General features: G+C 48.2%; 2 protein-coding genes across 2 annotated transcripts in view; both read left to right on the forward strand.

Moving 5' to 3' along the window:
* Positions 1–8,810, forward strand: part of SOS2 (SOS Ras/Rho guanine nucleotide exchange factor 2) — a 42,301-nt gene extending 33,491 nt beyond the window's left edge. Inside the window, exons 14-23 of the mRNA XM_027704024.1 lie at positions 939–1,158; positions 1,822–1,941; positions 2,220–2,382; positions 2,863–2,980; positions 3,067–3,239; positions 3,522–3,638; positions 5,100–5,361; positions 5,632–5,673; positions 6,508–6,617; positions 7,230–8,810. Coding sequence (XP_027559825.1) covers positions 939–1,158; positions 1,822–1,941; positions 2,220–2,382; positions 2,863–2,980; positions 3,067–3,239; positions 3,522–3,638; positions 5,100–5,361; positions 5,632–5,673; positions 6,508–6,617; positions 7,230–7,739 — 1,835 coding nt within the window. The 3' untranslated portion in view covers positions 7,740–8,810. The remainder of the gene's footprint in view (positions 1–938; positions 1,159–1,821; positions 1,942–2,219; positions 2,383–2,862; positions 2,981–3,066; positions 3,240–3,521; positions 3,639–5,099; positions 5,362–5,631; positions 5,674–6,507; positions 6,618–7,229) is intronic.
* A 2,804-nt stretch (positions 8,811–11,614) lies between these two features.
* On the forward strand, positions 11,615–15,487 carry VCPKMT (valosin containing protein lysine methyltransferase). Its single transcript, XM_027704025.1, has 6 exons — positions 11,615–11,914; positions 12,028–12,138; positions 12,621–12,693; positions 13,624–13,743; positions 14,744–14,848; positions 15,078–15,487. The coding sequence occupies exons 1-6, from the start codon at positions 11,667–11,669 to the stop codon at positions 15,090–15,092; spliced, it is 672 nt and encodes a 223-aa protein (XP_027559826.1). The 5' UTR covers positions 11,615–11,666; the 3' UTR covers positions 15,093–15,487.
* The last annotated feature ends 5,079 nt before the right edge of the window (positions 15,488–20,566 follow it).

Below are 20,566 nucleotides of genomic sequence, written 5' to 3' on the forward strand. Positions count from 1 at the left end.
CTAAACAGCCACCAAAAATGACTTCAAGCATTAGGATAATAATACTTTAAGTATATTTACTTCTGGACAGTATGTTCATCTTTGCCTGACTCTGTGATTCAGGCTGTCACCTTCCCTTTCTCCACAGAGAATTCCTTCCCTGTTGGTTACTGAGATTAGATTTTCCATCTTGTTCTTTTCCCATTTATCTAAGTTTCCAGTGCAAATCATATCCTTTCAAAAGAGGATACCTGACCCGTTTGGTATCACTTCCTTTCAAACTAGATTTTTTTTTTTATTTGTTGGCATGTCAATTTTTAATAATTTTCCTGGCAATTCCAGATTTTCATTTTCAGCTTGCCAGGCCTTACACTGGGCAATATAATTCTGAGACAAATAAGTAAAAGACAGTGAATACAGGTCACTTCTTTACATGCCAAAACTGTCAGAGGATGTGGTTAAATACACCCAGGCAGCACCTGGGTTCACATGTGTCTGTCTGCCAGCTGATGGAGGTGCAAGAACCTGTAAGAAGAAAATAGGGAACCACAAACCTAATTAATTTCCATGCAGAAATGCACAATTTTGAGTGCATATTCAAATTTTCGGGGGGTTGGTTTCACTAAATTATCAAAAGTCATTTAAAATCAGAGAATCCCAGAATGGTTTGGGTTGGAAGGGACCTTAAGGATCATGTTGTTTCAACCCCCTGCCATGGACAGGGACACCTTCCACTAGCCCAGGTTGCTCCAACCTGGCCTTGGACACTTCCAGGGATCCAGGGACAGCCACAGCTTCTCTGGGCAACCTGTGCCAGGGCCTCACTACCCTCACAACCAGGAATTCCTTCCCAATATCCCACCTAACCCTGCCCTCTGTCAGTTTAAAACTTAAGACAGTATTAAAAAAGCTGTGGGTTGGTTTGATTTTTTTTTTTTTTAATGGTTTCTGCTTTACAGGCAAATCCATGAAGAAGTGGGTGGAATCCATTGCTAAGATCATCAGGAGGAAGAAAGCCCAGGCCAATGGGATCAGCCACAACATCACCTTCGAGAGCCCTCCCCCCCCCATCGAGTGGCACCTCTGGCGCGTGGGGCACAGCGAGAGCCTGGACCTCATGACCCTGCACCCCATAGAAATCGCTCGGCAGCTCACCCTGCTCGAGTCCGACCTGTACAGGTGGGGCTGAGCTCAAACACACCTTTTTTAGATTCTTTTTTAGCTTATTTCTTAGATTATTGTCGAGCAAGAAAGAGTTCACAGAATCGGTCAAAAATACGACCCCCCCCCCGCGACTTCCAGAGTTCACGGGAAGTGATTTCCTTGCCATCTGTTCAATATCAAAATATACAAGGGAATAAAAAAAAAAGAGTTTTAATCTCATATCAGACAACATAAATAAGTGCAAGGAGGACAATCCATGGGTCTTAGAACTCCAAAGTGAAGCATCCTTTCCTGCTTCAGTGACAGCAGGTTTTCTACTAAAACAAGCCACTTTTCCAGCAGGTTGCTCCAAGTGCTTCAGCTTCCCGTTTTCAATTTGTAGCTCTTCTTAAGTTGCTCTCCTGCCCTTTCAGAAAATTAAACTCGCCCCTTTGTAGTTTCCTTATCTGAAAATGCTTATTCAAAACCACCCGATTTCAATTAAGATAGAAATGAGTTTCCCTCCGTACTCGAATACTCGTCAAAAAGTCGTTTCAAGTCCTATTTTGCAGCAGATTGGATTTGTGAAATACCAGGTCATGATTAAGGGAAGAAATAATCTTTTAATGCAAAAACACAGGAATTACAATTATTATTTGTACTGAGCATTCTGTGTGTGTTGTGTTTTGTCACTCCCAGGGCAGTGCAGCCTTCTGAACTCGTTGGCAGCGTGTGGACTAAGGAAGATAAGGAAATTAACTCCCCAAATCTCTTGAAGATGATTCGTCACACCACGAATCTCACTCTTTGGTTTGAAAAGTAAGTACAGGGCTGGCAGTGGAATGGCATCAACCACTTTTACCCTGGGACTTGCTTGGGGTTTGCTGTTTTATTTTACAGGCCCTGCCAAAACCCTCTCTTGGCTTTCCAACTCGGAACATATGTAAGATGTAATTACCTAAATTTGTACTTGAGATTCTGGAAGGAGAGCCAAAATCTGCATGCTGGGTGGTTTTTCTTGGAAAAAATTGATTTAGTAGCTTGCAAAATGTCAGGTTTTATCTCTCAGTGTTTCTCAGATTCCGTTTTTTGCTCAGGTGCATCGTGGAGACGGAGAACTTTGAGGAGAGAGTGGCTGTGCTGAGCAGGATCATAGAAATCCTGCAGGTTTTTCAGGATCTGAACAATTTCAACGGTGTTCTGGAGATTGTCAGTGCCATGAACTCTGTGTCAGTGTACAGGCTGGATCACACCTTTGAGGTAAGGTTTGGGCATGGAAAAAGAAATTAAATCAGCATCCAGGCCTGTATACACACACAGTTGTGAAGGGAAATCCGTGGTTTCATGGAGGAAAACAAGTGTGAAATGTTGTCAGCAAAGCCTCCCTTGAATAAAACGTAAAAAGAAGAATAAAAATAAAATCTTTTGAGTTCTGTGTGTCTTTGAAAGGCAGCATTTTAAGTTAAAATCAAATGTGTAATTTTTATTAAAAGACCAGGATTTTTGCTTGCTCACTGATAGACAAAATAATCTTCTGTTTATAGTAGTCTCAGGATTCACGTGACTGAGTTGTTGGGCTGGGAGTGCTGTAACCCAGAGCAAATATTTGATACAAGAGGTGCTTTCAAATCTGAATTTCAGCTCCCAAGTTTTGCTAAGACAGCCAGGGAATTGCCTTGTATTTGCTGATCATGGTATTGAGAAGATTTCCATCCCTGTTTTTTTCCTTTGGCAACTTAGGCACTACAGGAAAGGAAAAAAAGAGTCTTGGATGAAGCAGTAGAATTAAGCCAAGATCATTTTAAGAAGTATTTAGCAAAGCTCAAGTCAATCAACCCACCCTGTGTGCCTTTCTTTGGTAAGTCACACCAATATTTTGTGGTGTCAGTCCAAACTTGACTTTGCTGCAGGTGTGTAGTTAAAAACTCCTCCTGTTTTTATCAGGAATATACCTGACAAATATCCTGAAGACAGAAGAAGGGAATCCTGACTTCCTCAAAAGACAAGGGAAAGAATTAATTAACTTCAGCAAGAGGAGAAAAGTGGCTGAAATTACAGGAGAAATTCAGCAGTATCAAAACCAGCCTTATTGTTTACGGATAGAGCCAGAAATCCGGGTAATCAACCATTAAATACCTGTTTGGGGATTGGAGAGGGGGGAAAAAAGGTACACCACAAAAAAATGCCAAATAATCTTCTAGTACTGGACCTAATTTTGCATGAATTGTGACCATCAGAAGAGGGGGGAACAGTGGCTGGTGGAAAACAAAGCACCCCCACTAAGAACTACCCAAAAGTGGTGAAAAAGTAGATTTTAAACCAGTGAGTTACAAAGTATTTAATTAAAATTTTGTGTGTATCCTTATTTTTTAAATCTTACTGGTGCTTGTTTCATTTAGAAATTCTTCGAAAATCTCAATCCCATGGGGAAGATCCCAGAAAAAGAGTTTACAGATTATCTGTTCAACAAGTCCTTAGAGATCGAACCTCGGAACTGCAAGCAGCCACCTCGATTTGTAAGTGTTTTCCTGAAAATTCCTGGAATCACACAATACCCTGACATGGAAGGGACCCACAAGGATCATCAAGTCCAACTCCTGGATTATTTAATTAAAATTAAATAGCTAAAGTCCACTGGTCACAATGCGTGGTTGACTCAATAAGTCGTATGTATTTCCTTCAGAATTCCTTATCATGAGATGATTTTCCAGCCAAACTTGATTTACAAATACTTCTATTCCTGATGCTCGTCTCTATTAAAACATACAACCTTTGGCTTATTTTAAAATTAACATTTTTTCCCCCAGAACCTGAAATATTGCTGTTATATTTGTATGTCTTACCATATAGTCATATGATAGAACGTGGAGCAACATTTCTCATTTCACAATATCAAGAAGTCTTATATTAATAATAAGACTTTTACACATAATGTGTTCAGTCTTCTGTAAATAGAAGGTAATTTCTGTTTTCCTTTTGTCGAAATATTTGGTGTTGTTGCAAAATTTGCACAACTTGACCAGGTGCAACCTTCTTGCTGAAGAAAATACAGTTCAATTCAAAGGAGTAGCAATTTGGGGGTTTAAAAAAAAAACAGCTACTGGAGCCCAGGGTTCTTTTTTAAGCAGGAAGATTGTGGTCTAGAGCACTTGTTTTTTATATGTTGTAATTGCCTGAGGAGCTGGAGACATCTCTGATTTTTGGGAGAGCTAGAAATCAGTTTTGAAATCTCCTGTTGGAGGAATGAGTGAGATATTACAAACGTGGCAAGGAAACACCAGGAATTGCTGTTGCAAAAATGCTGTTACAGTAATTTCTGTGAAAGATTTTCTAAAAATAGGAGTCCACCCTGCCAGTCTGTCAGCTGGGCAGGAATTCTTGTACAGCTCACCATTTCCAAAGAGAGAATCTTTTTGGAATTTCAGGAAAGTCCAGTTCTGGGTGCTGTAATTTGGACACCCCTGCAGGGTGGGAGCGTAAGGCTCAGCTTTGATCTGGGCTGTCACACCCGAGCCTAACAAGGCTGGTTTTGTCCACCCAGTGACCTGGGTGTAGGAATTTTGTCCTTACTAACCCAGAGGATGTGGACAACCTGTGTCCAGGTGTGTCCTTGATCCTGGTGACCTGTGGATAAGCACAGAGTGCATCTGTGGTGCTGCTCTGTGGCTTGAAGTAACTTTCTCTTTCCCAAGGTGTTGACTTGATTTTCCCTGTGTTTTGTCCAGAAACTGGACTCTTCAGTCTTCATAGTTGTGGAAAAAAACCCTAAAATTAAGCTGGGAAAAAAAGATTTATTAAATTGCACCCGTAACATCCCAGTAAATTCCTGCCATATAAATAACACTGTACCTCACAGCAGTTGTCCCTGTACAGCTCCTTAAGGTGTATTTGATAAATACTGTTTAAAATATCTCCCAGAGCCTTGGAAATGTTGCTGTCTGGAATGTCAGCAGCGCTAACAGCTTCACTGTCTGCAGCCTAGGAAAACAACGTACCCCCTGAAATCCCCCGGGATAAGGCCCAACACGGGCAGACACGGCTCCACCTCTGGCACCTTGAGGAGTCATCCACTGCCACTCGAAAAGGAGCCCAGCAAGATAAGCTTCAGTAGGATCACCGAGGCGGAACATGAATCCACAGTTTCGGCACCGACCTCTCCCAACACCCCGTCTACGCCACCGGTGTCGGCGACCTCGGAGTTCAGCGTGTTCTCAGACATAGATCTCAACAGTTCTTACGGTAAATACGTTCTAAGAATTGTTGTTACTGTCCCTCGGGCTCCCCAGATTTATTCCTTTAAAGCAAAAAAGTTGCAGAATTTAGAGTAATGAAGTTAATTCCCACCGTAACTTAAATTCGTCGTTCGGGAATGTTTTACACAGGAAATTTTAATTCACTTTGGCGGGAGATAAACTTGGAGATTTTCGTGATCTCTGAGGTCACTGAAGCATTTTTACATGCAAATATTCTGTCTGGACAGTCTCTAATCCATTTTTTTTCCCCCCTCAGGTAACAACAGCATCTTCGCTCCTGTGAGTTTGCCTCAGTCGAGTGAGTAGTGGAACTCTGTTAAATATTTAACTCTGCCTCTCCTGGGTTCAGGAGAGCTGAATGGGAATGAAAATCTGAAATCTGGGATGAAAATGTGGGCTGCATTCAGTGGGGTTCTTTGTGGGTCAGATGTCCAGTGAGGAATGTAAAGTCTAGAAACTGCCTGGTTTAGTTTTGGTGAGGTTTAGGTTTTTTTATCTCCAGGCTCTTGCATGATTTTGCTTCTGTTTGATGATCGTTCTGTTTGACTAATGCTGCAAATGAAGCAACTTGATAATTTCCTAATTCCACTTAGTGAAAACAACTGCTCTGTTGCTGGGCAAGAAGAGGCTCCTTTTGTACCACACCTGTGAGGGATATCCTGCATTCACCCGTGTTTTCAGCTGCTCTTTTTGCTTATTCCACATCTATTTTTTTCACAAGTGCCTGATGGATTGGCACACAGCTCTGGGCATTTCTGAGAGAAATAACAAAGCTGTGACAAAAGTCACCAGTACAGGTTGGGGGGCTTGTGTTGTTTCTTAATCTGAGGATATTTTTTCCCCTCTGTAAAAACTCACTTGGAGTTCACTTGATTTATTTTCCTGTCCTTCAGCATTGCCTGCCGATTGTTGATGCATATCTTTGATTCTGGAAATAGGAGAACACTTTCAGAGACCTAGATCTGATTAAAGCAATGAATTAAAGAACTTCATGTTGCTGAAGTTACTGGTTCATGTTGCTGTGCAGCACAAAGATCTGCTTGTCTGAGTTGCCTCGAGTTTGGCTTAATATTCCCGAATATGTTCCTCAGATATTGCACAAGCAGTAAAAGATCTGCTTTTCCCTCTCCAGAGACTTTCTTCAGCTCCTGGGGGAGCTTCCCCAAACTGAGTGATGAGCCTCAGAACCCTCCTCCGCTTCCTCCACGAAAAAAGATGGATCAGGATGCTTCTAATGCTAAGGTATTTCTGTCCTAGATTGAATAACTTGGATGATAAATCAGGGATCATCCAGAATGATTTAGGTTGGAAAAGACCTTGAAGACTGTTGAAGTCCAGCCATCGAGCTGATGGGATTCTGTCAGTCTAAAAGACTTTAAGATGCAAAGCTCCAGTTGGCCTTTCCAAGTTTTATGTTCCCAGTGTCCAAACTCTGTAAGAATTTCAGGAACACAGTGGTCCTGTTTGGATCAATGGGCTGTCCTGTTTCTGACAGCACCTGTAGCAGAGATCAGGAGAATTCTGCATCTGTCAGATTTCCTCTTTAAACATTTGGACAAGGGGGAATGGCCTTAAGCTGCCAGAGGGCAGGATTAGATGGATATGGGGAAGGAAGTTTTGGCTGGGAGGGTGGGAAGGCCCTGGCACAGGTTGCCCAGAGAAGCTGTGGCTGCCCCTGGATCCCTGGAAGTGTCCAAGGACACACTGGATGGCGCTTGAGGCAACCTGATCTAGTGGAAGGTGTCCCTGCCCCTGGCAGAGGGGTGGAACTAGATGAGCTTTAAGATCCTTTCCAACCCAAACCGTTCCATGATTCCTTGATCTCCATTTCTCACAACGCCTCTTCCGCCGCAGGGAAACTTAAAGTCGGATGACGACCCTCCAGCCATCCCACCTCGGCAGCCGCCGCCTCCAAAGATCCAGCCCCGTGCTCCTGCTTACACCAACCCCCTGGACCAGCCTCTGCACAGCCCTCCTCCTCCACCCCCCCGGGACCCTCTTCCCGACACTCCCCCGCCAGTGCCGCTGCGGCCGCCCGAGCACTTCATCAACTGCCCGCTGAGCCTGCAGCCGCCGCCGCTGGGACGCTTCCACAGGGATCCCGAGTGGCTGCGGGAGGCCGGCACGGGCCCCAGCTCCCCGGGCACCCCTCCCAGCACCCCCTCCCCCCGGGTCCTGCGCCGCTGCTGCGTGACCAGCGCGAGTCACAACAACCTGGTGCACCCGGCCGTGCCCCCCGTCCCGCCCCGGCACAACTCCAGCCCTCAGCTACCAAAACTGCCACCAAAGACTTACAAAAGGGAGCTCTCCCACCCTCCTTTGCACAGACTGTCTTTGCTAGAAAATGCAGAAACTCCTCAATGACCTTTGCCATAGTAGTCATTGACACTGGAATAGTATTTGTAAAGTTTCCTCTTTTCTTTTTATTTTTTTTTTTTATTTATTCGAAAAGAAAAAAAAAGGCGGTGTATTTTAGTATTTTCACAAATTATGCTCTTAAAGTGCTGCTGATCAAAAAAAAAAAAAAGAAAAGGTTTAAATTGGAAAAATTCAGATGACACACACACACTCTCCAGCCTGTGTGGTTGGGCAGCATTACCCTCAGGTGAGCAGCAGCATTGCCTTGGTTCACATCCTCAGTGCCGACAGTTCTGCCAGGACACAAAACCAGACCTTTTGCACTGTAAAATACACTAAACGAATTTTAAACTGACATCACTGAATTGCACTGAGCCAAAAAAAAAAAAAAGGTGCGTCTGTGGAATTTTTTTCAAAAAAAATTTGAGCACCAGTGGCCTTTTTTTTTAGTTAAAAAACCCAACCATGGGATGCTCAACAACTCGAGGATATAAAGTGTCACCGATTTGAAACCTCTGGCTAAGCCTGGAGGTTCCTGAGTGACAGCTCCTGTTCTGGGATATTTTCATGCCGTGTCTTAATCGCCATTGATTTGCTGCTGAAGACAAAAACTAGGTTGAAATCTAAATACCAAAATATTCAGTTGGCCTTGGTTATTTGGAGAAGGGATGAACAAGGAGTACCCATCTGGGATATTGGGAAGGATCCCAAGTACATCCCGTTCAGATGTGCCTTTTTGTTTTGGTAGGCGAAGGTGTCTTAAGCTAAAGAATTTATCTACTGTTGTGGAGAACAAAACTATGCCTGTGTCTGTACAATTGTTTATATTGTATATTTACATATATTCTAATCACCTGTATAAATTGAAGTTGACTTTGAGGCCTATAATACAGTTGCTACTCCTGTGATCGTATCCAGTCAGAAGCGTTTCCTCTGGCTTGGGAACAGTCTTGCCTTCCAAACCTAACAACTTTTCTGTAGATCTACACTTAACTTAATCGTGAATCCATTTTGGAAATTGGTAGCATTTAAACCAGCAAACACTTAAAAGCTTTATTAAACTTTTTGAACTGATAAGTGAATGGAACTTTTCTTTGCCAGTCGAACGCCGTGTTTGAACTGGTGTGAGAGTGAGTCTGTTTTACTGGTAGTACTGTAGCAGCATTTATAAAGTGGCCTTCAGAAGCCACATTTTATTTACTGGTCTGTGGCCTTTTACTGTGCTTTGTATCAGAGTTCTTAACAAGATTAATAAATCACCCCAGTCTTAATTTTTAAGAGCTTGAGCGGTGCGTGTTCCTTGTAAGGACAAGGTTGGGAATTGCATTTTGGACAATACAAAATGCCCCAGTTTTCCATGCTGCTGGTCTCAGCTTTGGCTGTCCTTCAGTCTTTGGCAGCTGGGCTCATCCCAGGCTTCCAAGTCACACTCCAGGTTCTCATCATCCTGCCGATATTGCTCCCACCGTCTTGGCTGTTCCCTCTGGAAAAGGAGGGGAGATATGTCCGGGGAGGGATGTTAATTAGAAACATCCTGAGTTAAAAGGGACCCACCAGGATCATCGAGTCCAAATCCACAGGACCACCCCAAGAATCCCACCATTTTCTCCTGGGAAGATGCATTTTGCCATCTATCTCTTGGACAGTCTTCTCCAGCTGCCTGTCCCTGTCATGTTCCTTTCCTGAGGAAGAAAAGAGGGCATCTATTCATGCAACTTTTTATAGGAGAGCTGATTCATTTGGAAAAAATATGGTTCAAGAAGTCCCCAGTTTGAGATGCATGAACTGGGAGTGCAGGTAGGAAACAGATGAGGCCTCGACCAATTAAAATTCATTATCTAGTTCTTTGCATTAACTCTTTTGAATTCGTCACCAGCAGCCACTGCTAAAGAATGAGAAAAATATTTTTTTAAGACTTCTGTGTGTTGTGGAAGAGGAAAAAAACTCTCCCTAAATTTTAGAATATATAGGTGTCAGCTTTATGCCTTCCTGTAAAAGTGCTTATGCCAGAACCATTTTCAATATCCCATAGGAAAACATATCATAATATGGCCATAGAAGTGGTCAAACACGGTCAGATTCCCACCAGAATGGTTCAAGGAATGCCAAAGAGAGCAATAAATTAACTGTTCAGTTACTTCATAATTAGAGGGATAGGTAAAAAGAACAACAACAAAAAAATGCTGGAGGGGAAAAATGTGAAGTTTGGGTTTGAAGTTGGCTTGTGTGGGAAAAGGCAGTTCCTTCAGAAAAGCACAGATAAACAGATGGAATGTGAAGGCATTTAATAGCAAAAGAAACAGCTTTGTAGTTGTTTTCAGTGATCCTATTTTGAGTTCCAGAATTTCAGCACTTTTGTCTGCTCTGGAGCTGGAATAATTTGGGTGCTATGGCACCGCTAAGCAGGTGAAAAAACAGGAGAGACGAAAGGAACCATTTTTTATTATGTTTTTTTCCCAGATTTACAATTTTCCACCACAAGTCTGAATACACCGTTCAGAATCCCTTGGAAATGCAGGGAGTGAGTGTTCTAGAACCACAGAATTGCCTGAGCTGGAAGGGATCTACAAGGATCATGCAGTCCAACCCCTGGCCCTGCACAGGACACCCCAACAATCCCGCCCTGTCCCTGAGAGTGTTGTCCAAACCCTCCTGGAGCTCTGGCAGCCTTGGGGCCGTGCCCACTTCCCTGGGGAGCCTGTTCAGTGCCCAACCAACCTCTGGGGGAAGAACCTTTCCCTAAAATCCAACCTAACCCTGCCCTGGCACAGCTCCAGCCGTTCCCTGGGTCCTGTCATTGGGACAGAGAGAAGAGATCGGCCTCCAGTCATAAAGAAGCTCAAGATCACCACGAGGTCTTTCCTTAGTCTAAAAGAAATGCGAAGAAATAAAGTAATAAAATCTTTCCACATATCCGGGGTGGGGGGGAATCAAAAGCCTTTGCACTTCAAAATGTCTATGTGCAATCAACGCATCATATTCAGCTGCTTTATTAAAACCTTCTTGTAAGGTTATTAAAAACCTTTCTGTAGGTTTCTTAAAACCCTTTTGCACGTTTATTAAAACCTTTCTGTAAGTTGTATGAGGAGGATTTCTAGCAAAAGCAGCTTCAGCGAGGGTCAGGATGGAGTTGGTCAGGAGGGGTGAGGGAGTGGGGTCTGGGGGGCTTGTGTTGCCTCCGGGACACGGGTGGTGGATTCATGGAATCATTTCAGTTGGAAAAGCCTCCAAGACCATGGAGCTGCCACTGAAAATAAACTCTCTAACCAGTTTTTTAGGTTAGAAAGTCGGCATTGCTTTACTGAACATCGAAGGTACATGGGGATCGCTCCGCATAACACACATGGTATCAAAACCTTTTCCTGCTAATATAGTTTATCAAACAAAGGAATTAGTGTTTATTGGCTACAAGTTACATAGTTCTCTTGTTAATTAGTATTCTGTCTTTTATTGGTATCGATTTCTTGTTTCTCATGCTAATTAGTCCACAATTTCAGTCTTTTTATTAGGGCATCTGGATAGGGCATCTCTGATTTCTGTAACGCGTCTTTGTGCTTTGTTGGTTTTTTTTTTATATAATATTTTGTGCATTTCCCGGCGTTCAGTCCTCAACAGCGAATTCCTCTCCCAGCTCCACGAGCGCCGAAGCTCGTCAGGCCCCTAAACTTTATAATAATTTGCTTTTCTAACACACGGACCTGTCCCCCCCCCGCCTCCAGAGGCTGCCCGTCATCCCTTTATCTCTTTCACGGGTTTAAATCTCCTCTCGGCGACTCCCCGCCGCTGCTGCATGAGCTGATATAAAGAAGCGTAAAGTGATTTTTAAAGAGATACGCCTTGTTCGGTGGCAACCTCCCCCGCCCGGCGGGCGCGCTGAGGGGAGGGCGCGGCGCCCGCCCGCCATTTCCTCCCCTCAGGGGAAGGAGGAGGAGGATGAAGGAGGGGCCGCGCCGCCTCAGAACCGCGGCCATGGCGGGCTTCGTGCGGGAGCTGGAGCGGCGGGCCGGGCCGGCGCTGCGGCTGGAGCAGCGGGCGGCCGGAGGGGTGGGCTCCGTGGTGTGGGACGCCGCGCTGGTCCTCGCCAAGTTCCTGGAGACCGGCGCCTGCCCCCTCGCCCGCCGCCACGTCCTGGAGCTGGGCGCGGGCACCGGCGCCGTCGGCATCATGGCAGCCACGCTGGGGTGAGGGGGAGCCGCGCCGCCACCTCCCTGTCAGGGCCTTTGCGTGCCTTTAAACGCCCCTTTTAAACGCTGTTGCCGATGTGTTGGTCCCTGACCCCGTGTCTGTGTTACAGGGCGAACGTGACGGTCACGGACCTCGAGGAGCTGCAGGAGCTGCTGATGGTGAATATAGAGAACAACAAGCACCTGGTCACAGGGTCAGTCCGAGCCAAGGTACTGAAATGGTTTGTATGAGCCTTTAATGTCTCTGTTCGGCTTTAACGGGGCTAGAATTGAAAGAGAGTTGATTTAGATTAGATACTAGGAAAAAATTGTTCCCTGTGAGGGTGGTGAGGCCCTGGCACAGGTCGCCCAGAGAAGCTGTGGCTGCCCCATCCCTGGAAGTGTCCAAGGCCAGGTTGGACGGGGCTTGGAGCAACCTGGGCTAGTGGAAGGTGTCCCTGCCCATGGCAGGGTGTAAGAACTGGATGGGCTTTAAGGTCCCTTCCAACCCAACCCATGTATCTATTTGTTCTGTATTCTGTGTTTCTATAATTCTGTACTGGCTTTGTTAAATTGCTAAATATACTTCAAAACATCACTGTGTTAAGGGATGCTTAATTTGAAAACATAGTTAATTTTATACTCAGTCCTTTAGTTGTATGTGTTGTTGCTGAAGCTTGTTTTCACTTTCTGTTGGGGTTTTTTTCTTGTTTGTTTTTTTTAGGGGCGAAGATGTAACAGAATTTCAGCCTCCCCCCGATTATATACTCATGGCTGATTGCATTTACTATGAGGAGGTAAAGAGGACTTTGCAAAACCCCTAAGGAAAGGTCCCTTGGGAAGGGGGAGTGGGTTCAGTGTGTTTAGTATGAGAAGTGTTCAAGTAAATAGTGTGTCTTGGTCCCTGTGATTTCGAGGAATACATAGAGCAAGACTGAAAAAGGCATTTTTGATAGGTTCAGGGCCATTTGAGTTTCAACCAGGGACTTTATGTTAAAGAAAACCCCAAATTTAACGTTTATTCTTCCCTTTTTTTTTTTTTTTTTTACATTTGGAATGAAGTACGAAGCAAAACATTGTGAACTGTTGAAGTCATTGGTAAATGAAATCTCAAAATGCCACATCTGCTCAGTTTGGGTTCTCCTCGTGCTTCCCTTGGGAAGGCAAGAGCAGAAATCATGCTCCAGCTTCGTGGCTGTTGTAGTCTGACCCATGTCCTCAGTTGGAGTTCTGTGGGATGTACATGGAGAGCTAAGAGAAGCTGCAGGAAAAGGGAAATGACCTCAAGAACCCCATGTCCCAGTGCCCTTCCAATGATTTTACCAGTCCCTGGCATCGACTCCCTGCCTGTTGGTCCCGTTTCCATACGTAGTGGTCTGGATCCGAGCCATATTCCAAGAATAATTGAGAAAACTCTCACTTTTGAAACACATCAGGAAATACTGTTGTGCCTCAAGGAAATGCCCGCTCAGCAGGGTGGGATGGTTCTGGCTTTGGTTCTAGTTCAGTTTTCTTGGTCAGTCTGTGAAACTCTTCTCCTGTGCCGTCTCCCTTTCTCCTCTGCTTCCCAGCTTGCCCCCACGTTCTTCTCGTCCCAGTTAAAGTACTAAAAATAACAAAGCAAAACTGGGAATTTCTCTCTTGGGTGAAGACTTTAGCTAGAGGGTATCGTAGCAGGGAAATGAACTTGAAATCCAAGTGGGAAATGTTTAACCTCTTTTGGGCAGTCGTTGGAGCCGTTGCTGAAGACGCTGAAGGACCTCACTGGCCCTGACACGTGTGTCTTGTGCTGCTACGAGCAAAGAACCATGGGGAAGAACCCTGAAATCGAGAGAAAATACTTTGAAGTAAGTGGTTTTTAGCACATTTTCTTTTAGGCTGTTTCACTGGAAGCAGAGGGAAAACACAGAGAATTTCACTCAGGAACTCAACGCTCTCTTCTGAGTGATGGAGCTGCTCTTGGAAAAATGGTTGTCCTCTACTGAGGTGATTTAATTAAATGTTCCAGCTGTGTCATGTGTGCAGGCAAAGGAAAGAAACAGGGGGAACACCTGGATCCCTCCCAGGTGTGGGATGATGGTCAGTGCAGATTTAACTCTGCATCTCTGTGATGGCTGTTGAAAAGCATTATATGCAGCAGTAGTAGTAATAATAATAATAATACAATAAAAAAGGGAATGGTGAGAATGCCAGGTTGGTTTGTATGTGTTACTAAAAGCACCTGTTTCATAATTAGCTGTGCCTCTCACCCTTGTGAGGCCCTGGCTGTGAGGAGGGCTGGGCTCGGCTCTGCTGAGGTGCCACTCCCACAACAAACAACAGGTGTGGGTGTTTCTGGCTGATTTTCTGCTTTATTTTGTGATTTATTTCCTTCCTTGGCTTGCCAGGTGCAGCCCAGTTAATCTGAGCGTGTCCCAGAGCCCATGGTGGGGTGGTTTAGCCTGTTTTTTCCCTCTCTTCCACTTGAGAGGGTTGGCAGACAGAGGCAGGTGCTGTGGTTTGGCTTAGTGCTTCAGAGATTGGGGGGAGCAAAATCTTGGAAACACAGAATTGTTAAAGTTGGAAGAGTCCTCTGAGATCATCAAGTCCAATCATTCCCCCAACACTGCCAAGGCCACCATTAACCCATGTCCCCAAGTGCCACATCCACACATCTTTTAAATCCCCCCGGGAAAGTTTTATCACAAGCTTATATAGATTCTTCTGAAGTGTTACAAGGTGTCGTAACTTTGAATTGGTGCTGGGGTGGTTAAACCAAGGGTGAATGTGCTGCACGGGGTGGGAAAAATGGCTTGGACGGTTGTAGAGGCCTTTGTGGAATCATTCTGTGTGTTCTTGGACAACCAGCTGCTTCAGATGGACTTTGAGCTGGAAAAAATTCCCCTGGATAAGCACGACGAGGAGTATCGCAGCGAAGACATCCACATCATGAACATCCACAGGAAGCAAACGGTGGGTCCAGAGAATCCCAGAATCCCAGAATGGTTTGGTTGGAAGGGACCTTGAAGATCGTGCTGTTCCATGTTTTTGGCACTGTGCTGCTCAGCACGTGCCAGGGCTGGTTTGATCATTTTGGGGTTAATTAATGAAGCACAAAGAAAATACTTTGCATCTTGTGCTGACACAGCAGGTGGGTTCAGTGCTTATAAATCCATGATTTTTGTAAAAAATCTCTTCACAGAATTTTCCATCGTGAGGCCTTTGACCGCAGGATGTGTTCCCTGGCCAGAGCTCTGGAGAAGAGGGAGAAGGGGGTAGGATAACACCGCAGAGGGACTGTCTCCGGTGTGGTTGGTGACTCATCCACACCAAACAGCTTCTCCCTGGTGGACTTGGCACGAGGCACCAGGGGTGGGCTCAGCAGCCGAGATCTCCAGCAGGACAGATGTGGGCTGGCCCTGCCTGTGGGCTGAGAAAGGCAGGAAATGAGACTGGAGCTTCACCTGGAGCAGCCCAGGATGTGTGTTCTGGTACCTCTGCTGGGCAGCTGCTTGTTGGGGCAGCGCTGCCGAGTGCTGGCCGAGCAGATCCGAGGACACCACACCCAGAACTGGGCCAGTCAATAAAACTTCTGCACCCGGGATGGGTCTCGGATGGTGGGTTGTTCTTTCATCCTGTGTCGTTCCTGCAGAGCTCCTGGGAGTCTCGTCCCAGGAGCTGGGGCTGTTGTGGTGGTGGTTCCTGCACAGAATCCTTGTGCCTTTTGTTCCCACCTGTGCTCTTCCGGTGGAAAGCTCTGCAGCGTTCAGCTTTGACACCTTCCCGTTGTTCTGCTGCTCAGGGTCGCCGTGGCTCTCGGTGTTCTCACCACGCTGCCTCTCACAGCACAGAGGTGGCTTTGAGGTGTCATTTCAAAGGAATTCTCACTTCTCTGTGGTGTGGGAGCAGCTGTGGAAGTTGGGGCTGTGACAGAGGTGCTGCTCGATGCAGTTATGACATTTTCTCCAGAAAACTGTTGGGTTGGGAGAAGTTTTACAGGTTCCCAGGTGTTTTCTGCACCTGCCCCGAGCTCGGGCTCCATTTCTCTCCAGTAGGAGCATTCCTTGCAGACTCCACACATCCTGAGACACTGTCCTGGCTTGCCGAGCGCGGCAGCGACGATTAGCGAGGGTGAGAATGTAATTTGTCAAACCACACGTGTTATTTGTTACCTTTTTGTGAGAAGAGCTCCTTAATTACCCAGTGGCCTGCAGGAAGGGATTTACCGGCATGTTCAGACCAACGTGGCTTCCCGGCTGGAAGTCTTGTTCCAAAAGCATTGTCCAGTGTTTCCCAAATCCCGGTGGTGGGGGGGATGGTGTCCCACTGGGTCAGGTGCTGAGGGTGATAGAGGAGGCAGCAGCCTTTCCCAACATTTTGGAGCTGGTGGAGTAACTGTATTTTACCTACAGGACGTGCAGTTTCCACACTTCCTTTTGCACAGAGCTCGGATCTCTTGCTCAGAAGAAAAAGGGAGGAAGTTGTGCTTTCTCTTCCTCGTTGGCTGCTGCTCTGTGCCCTCAACTCTCAGGTTGTGACTGTCCCTGGTGACGGGGACCTCGTGGGATGGGGGCTGGGCACCATCACCCCCTGTGTCACCTCCCGTCACCCAGTGAGGGGGATGTACAACCCAACCACTTCTGCTGCTCTGTGGGGAGGAAACTGCCGCTAACCTGGACAGCAGGGAGGGGCCACCACGTGACATGGCTGCTTTTTGGGGACAAAAAAGGGCTTTTGGAAAAGGGGATGGGATTTTGGGGGACAAAAAAGGGCTTTTGGAAAAAAGGATGGGATCCTACTGCGGCTCAGCTCCACCATGTCTGGGCAGGCTGGTGGTGCCTGCTCTGAACTTGGAGAGGGTGTGGGGGTTTTCATGGAAAACAGGATGTGAGGGAAGTGCTGGTCCTTCTTGGTGACCTCTCTGCTCCCTCACCTGTCTGGTTTGTCCCTGTTGGCTTTTTGTCCCATTTCCTTGGAGAGATGGGGTGTTTTGGTTCCATTAGACACAGGGGCTCTTCGGCAAGGTCTGGCTTTGCTGGAGTCGGGCTCTGTTCAGCCCCTCCTGCCAGCCCAAATCTGTCCAGCTCTCTCCACACAGGAGAGTGCATCCCAGGGTGTGCAGCTGCTTCCGGGCTGGCTGTGGTGAGAACTGGCAGCACCGAAGCCGCCACATCCAAGCTGGATACCCATCCTGTGCTTCATCTTCCCAAAATTTGGTTACACCCTCACAAGGGAGAGCAGGAAACCTCCCTGCGCCGCTGCCGTGGGAGCCGGTTTGGTGCCACAGGCAGAGACGTTTGGGACAGCGGGGCGTTTGCCTGGAGTCATTCTTAAATCAGGGATGATTTTCTGGAATGGTTTCGACATCAGCTCGAGCGATGGGAAAGTGTGTGGGATGTGGGTGTGGAGGTGATTTTTCCCGGGAGAGCCGTGGTGCTCCTGTGCCGGGGCGGCATCGCCTCGCGCAGCCTTGGAGGGTGGCTTGGATTGGTCTCCCTGGTGTCACCATGACAGTAATGGCAGTGCCACCATCCTGTGGCCCTGCTGGGGCTTTCCTGGGCTGCTCACCCTTTGCTGTGACAGCCGGCGTAGCTTTTCCACTTCCCCTCGGATCCACAGCGCGTGCGCACGGTCCGGGAGGGAGCACAGTGAGCAGTGGCAGCTGCACAAACCACTGGTGGCTTCTTGTCGCGATACCAGTCACGACACGGCTCAGGAAGTGCAGGGTGCCTGTGATGCTCCATCATTATTTTTTACCTTTCCTAGGAAAAGCTTGGAATGCCATGCAGCTGGTGCAGAGAGTGCCGGTGTCCCAGTCCAACCATCCATAAGTGATTCCCAGTGCTGCTGCAGAGCCCCCTGGGACTGTGTGGGAGCAGGACCTGCGCCCACACAATCCCACGGGACTGGTGGCTCCGCTTGGGAAAGTCTGTCCTCTGCAGCTCTGTAATCATTTTCCGTGGCATGTGATCCTGGACAAATGGGTTTTCCTCTTGGAAAATTATGCTTCTTGCCTGTGGTGTTAAGAGAGAGTGTTGGAAAATGGCTTTTATTCCAGAGGATCCGCTCCCTCCCGCTGGCTGCGGTGGGTTCCCGGTATGTGGCAAACGGCTCCGTTAAACGGTGTCTCCCATTGATTTTGTGGGAGCAGCCGCTCCCAGGCTGTGGCTGCTGCCGTTGTGCCACTTCCTGAGCCTCACCCGGGGAGCAAACGGCTCAGTGACACTGTCACACCCCCACTTGGTGATGGGAAAACACATCCAGGGGCTCCCATCCCACTGCTCCTGCCTCCCACCTTGTAGGGTCATGGGTCAGGACAGGGTTAGATGGGATACTGGGAAGGAATTCCTGGCTGGGAGGGTGGGGAGGCCCTGGCACAGGTTGCCCAGAGAAGCTGTGGCTGCCCCTGGATCCCTGGAAGTGTTCCAGACCAGGTTGGATGGGGCTTGGAGCAACCTGGGCTAGTGGAAGGTGTCCCTGCCCATGGCAGGGGGTGGAATGAGATGAGCTTTAAGATCCTTTTCAACCCAAACCATTCTGGGATTCTGTGATTTCAAACCCCGGGTGTTTGGGCAGCCTGAGCTGGGGGATGGGGACACTCCTGGATGGCATTGCAGGAACTGTCCCATGAGAGGCGTGTGGATGCAGGAAAAGGGATCCCAACCTTCACCTCCCTCTGCCTCCCCAAACTGTCAGTTTGATCAGCTTGCTGCTCTCATCCCGGGGGGGAAGCCGTGGGACCTGTCTCGTGGTCTCCTTTCACAATCTGAAAGAGAAAGTTAATTTTCCGGGGCCGTGCAAACCGTGGGGTTTGTGCAGCACAGAGCCCAACGAGTGCCTGTTCCTGCACCGCTGGGCAACCACAGCCCTGGTTTCCAGCCCTGAGCCCGAGTGTCTGGGTGCTCCCAGCCCCAGGGAGTGACCTGGGACCTCCAGGGTGATGGTGTTCCAGGCTTGTGTCCAAGCTCAGTGGCCTCTTGAGGCTCAAGTTCTCCCAGCCACCATCCTGTGGGAAGGGGAAGGAAGAAGGGTGGCTGAAACTCTGTCTTTGGCCTTTGGAGACATTTTTGGAGGATGTCTCCCACTGGACAGCTGAGTCCACCCCAGGTTTGCCGCTGGAGATTTCTCCCATCCCTGTGGGAACACACGGCCCACAAGCAGCACCTCCGTCTTCAGGCCTGTAATTATTTGTGCCCGTTATTTCTGCCCTCACGAGCTCCCACGTGGAATGTGGGGGCAGCCGAGGCCTTGTCAGGGTGACTCGGATCAGGTGGCAAAACAGAGCTTCTGCCTTTGCCGTGGGTGCTTTTTTATTCCTCTTGCACTTCTGGTTTTGGTTTTGGGGATTAGTTATAAAAAGGAAAAGGCTGCGGAAGTGAGGAGGCAGCAGTGGGCGGGAGGGAAGTGGCCTTGGGGAAGCAGCTGGGCTGGAGACGGCTCTGGCTGAGCTGGGATGTGGTTCCTGGTACCCTGCCAGCGCCGGCCGAGGAGTGCAGGACATCCCCCTGCCCGGCTGCCGGCAGGACACGTGGCAGGGCCCTCTCCCTGCACACTCCTAGGAGTTCACCCTTTTCCTTCCTCTCCCGGCGACCAGGCGGGAAAAAAAGCCACGTTTCTCCCCGCTGTTCCTCACCCTGCCCTGGAGGAGGGTTTGCTCAGGGCAGCCTTGAGGCCCCATCCCGGCACGTCCCCATCCTGGCGTGTCCCTGTCCCTGCATGTCCCCATCCCTGCTGAGCCCGCGCTTCCCATTGTGCCCGAAACCTCTGACTCATCCGTCTCTGCTCCGCTCCGGTGCAGTCCCGGGCGCGTGGCAGCCACCGGCTCACCGGCGTTTCTGTTCCCCTCTGTGGGCCAGGAACCAGCTGCTTCTCTTCCCAGCGACTACTCTTCCCACTCTGCTCGGCCTCCGGAGCCCATCCTGCCTCCAGCTCCACGGCAGCAGAATCCTGGCCCGAGGGCCTTGGAGCAGGGGATTAACTCCCCCTCTGGATAGGATCTGTGCATCCCAAGAGGAAAACAGTTGTGTCCCTGCTGGGGATGGACGTGTCCCTGGCTGCTCCCTGCCATCCATGCCTGTGTGCCAGCACCGACTTCCATGTCCAGGATGATGCACGGACCCATTCCCACTGCAGGCTCTTGGAATCTGATCGAAAGCCACGGAAAAAGTTGTTGGTGACAGCGGTTTTGCTCCTCCTGCCCAGCCCAGCAGCACAAGTGCTAAATCCAGCGTGGCTGGTTTTGGGGCAGGGCATCATTTTTTTGGGAGGGCTTCATTTCTAGGGGGAGATACATCACTTTTGTGGGATGTTCATTTTTGGGAGAGCAGCGTGGATTCAGGGGTCGCTTCCCACAGCGTTTCCCAGCGCGTGCAGGACCCTGAGACCTCCAAGAGCCCCGGCAGGAGAGGAAGCCAAGTGGGATGGGGCAGGTGGGTGCTGTGAATCCCACAGGAGCTGGGAGGTTTCCACGGGAGCCAGGAGGTCCCCAGGGAAGGCGGGAGAGCCCAGCCACCCCATCCCCACCACCCACACCGTGGCTGAGTCACTCCTGCAGGTTCAGTGCTTCCTGCAGTGTTTGCAGCCCCCCAGCCCATTTCCTCCAAACCCTTTTAGGCACCCAATTTCCTTTGGATTTGAGTGCAAGGAAGGAGTTAAGCAACTACAGGCTCATGTGGATTTGGGCCAGATATT

This window comes from Neopelma chrysocephalum, unplaced genomic scaffold, assembly GCF_003984885.1.
Source record: "Neopelma chrysocephalum unplaced genomic scaffold, ASM398488v2 Primary Assembly neopelma1_253, whole genome shotgun sequence".
In the NCBI taxonomy this organism is placed as follows: domain Eukaryota; kingdom Metazoa; phylum Chordata; class Aves; order Passeriformes; family Pipridae; genus Neopelma; species Neopelma chrysocephalum.

Coding starts and splice junctions, on each gene's coding strand:
- VCPKMT (XM_027704025.1), top strand. CDS start 11,667: ATGAAGGAGGGGCCGCGCCGCCTCAGAACCGCGGCCATGGCGGGCTTC. Junction 12,139..12,620: donor CGAGCCAAGGTACTGAAATG/GTTTGTATGAGC, acceptor TGTTTTTTTTAG/GGGCGAAGATGTAACAGAAT. Junction 12,694..13,623: donor ATTGCATTTACTATGAGGAG/GTAAAGAGGACT, acceptor TCTTTTGGGCAG/TCGTTGGAGCCGTTGCTGAA.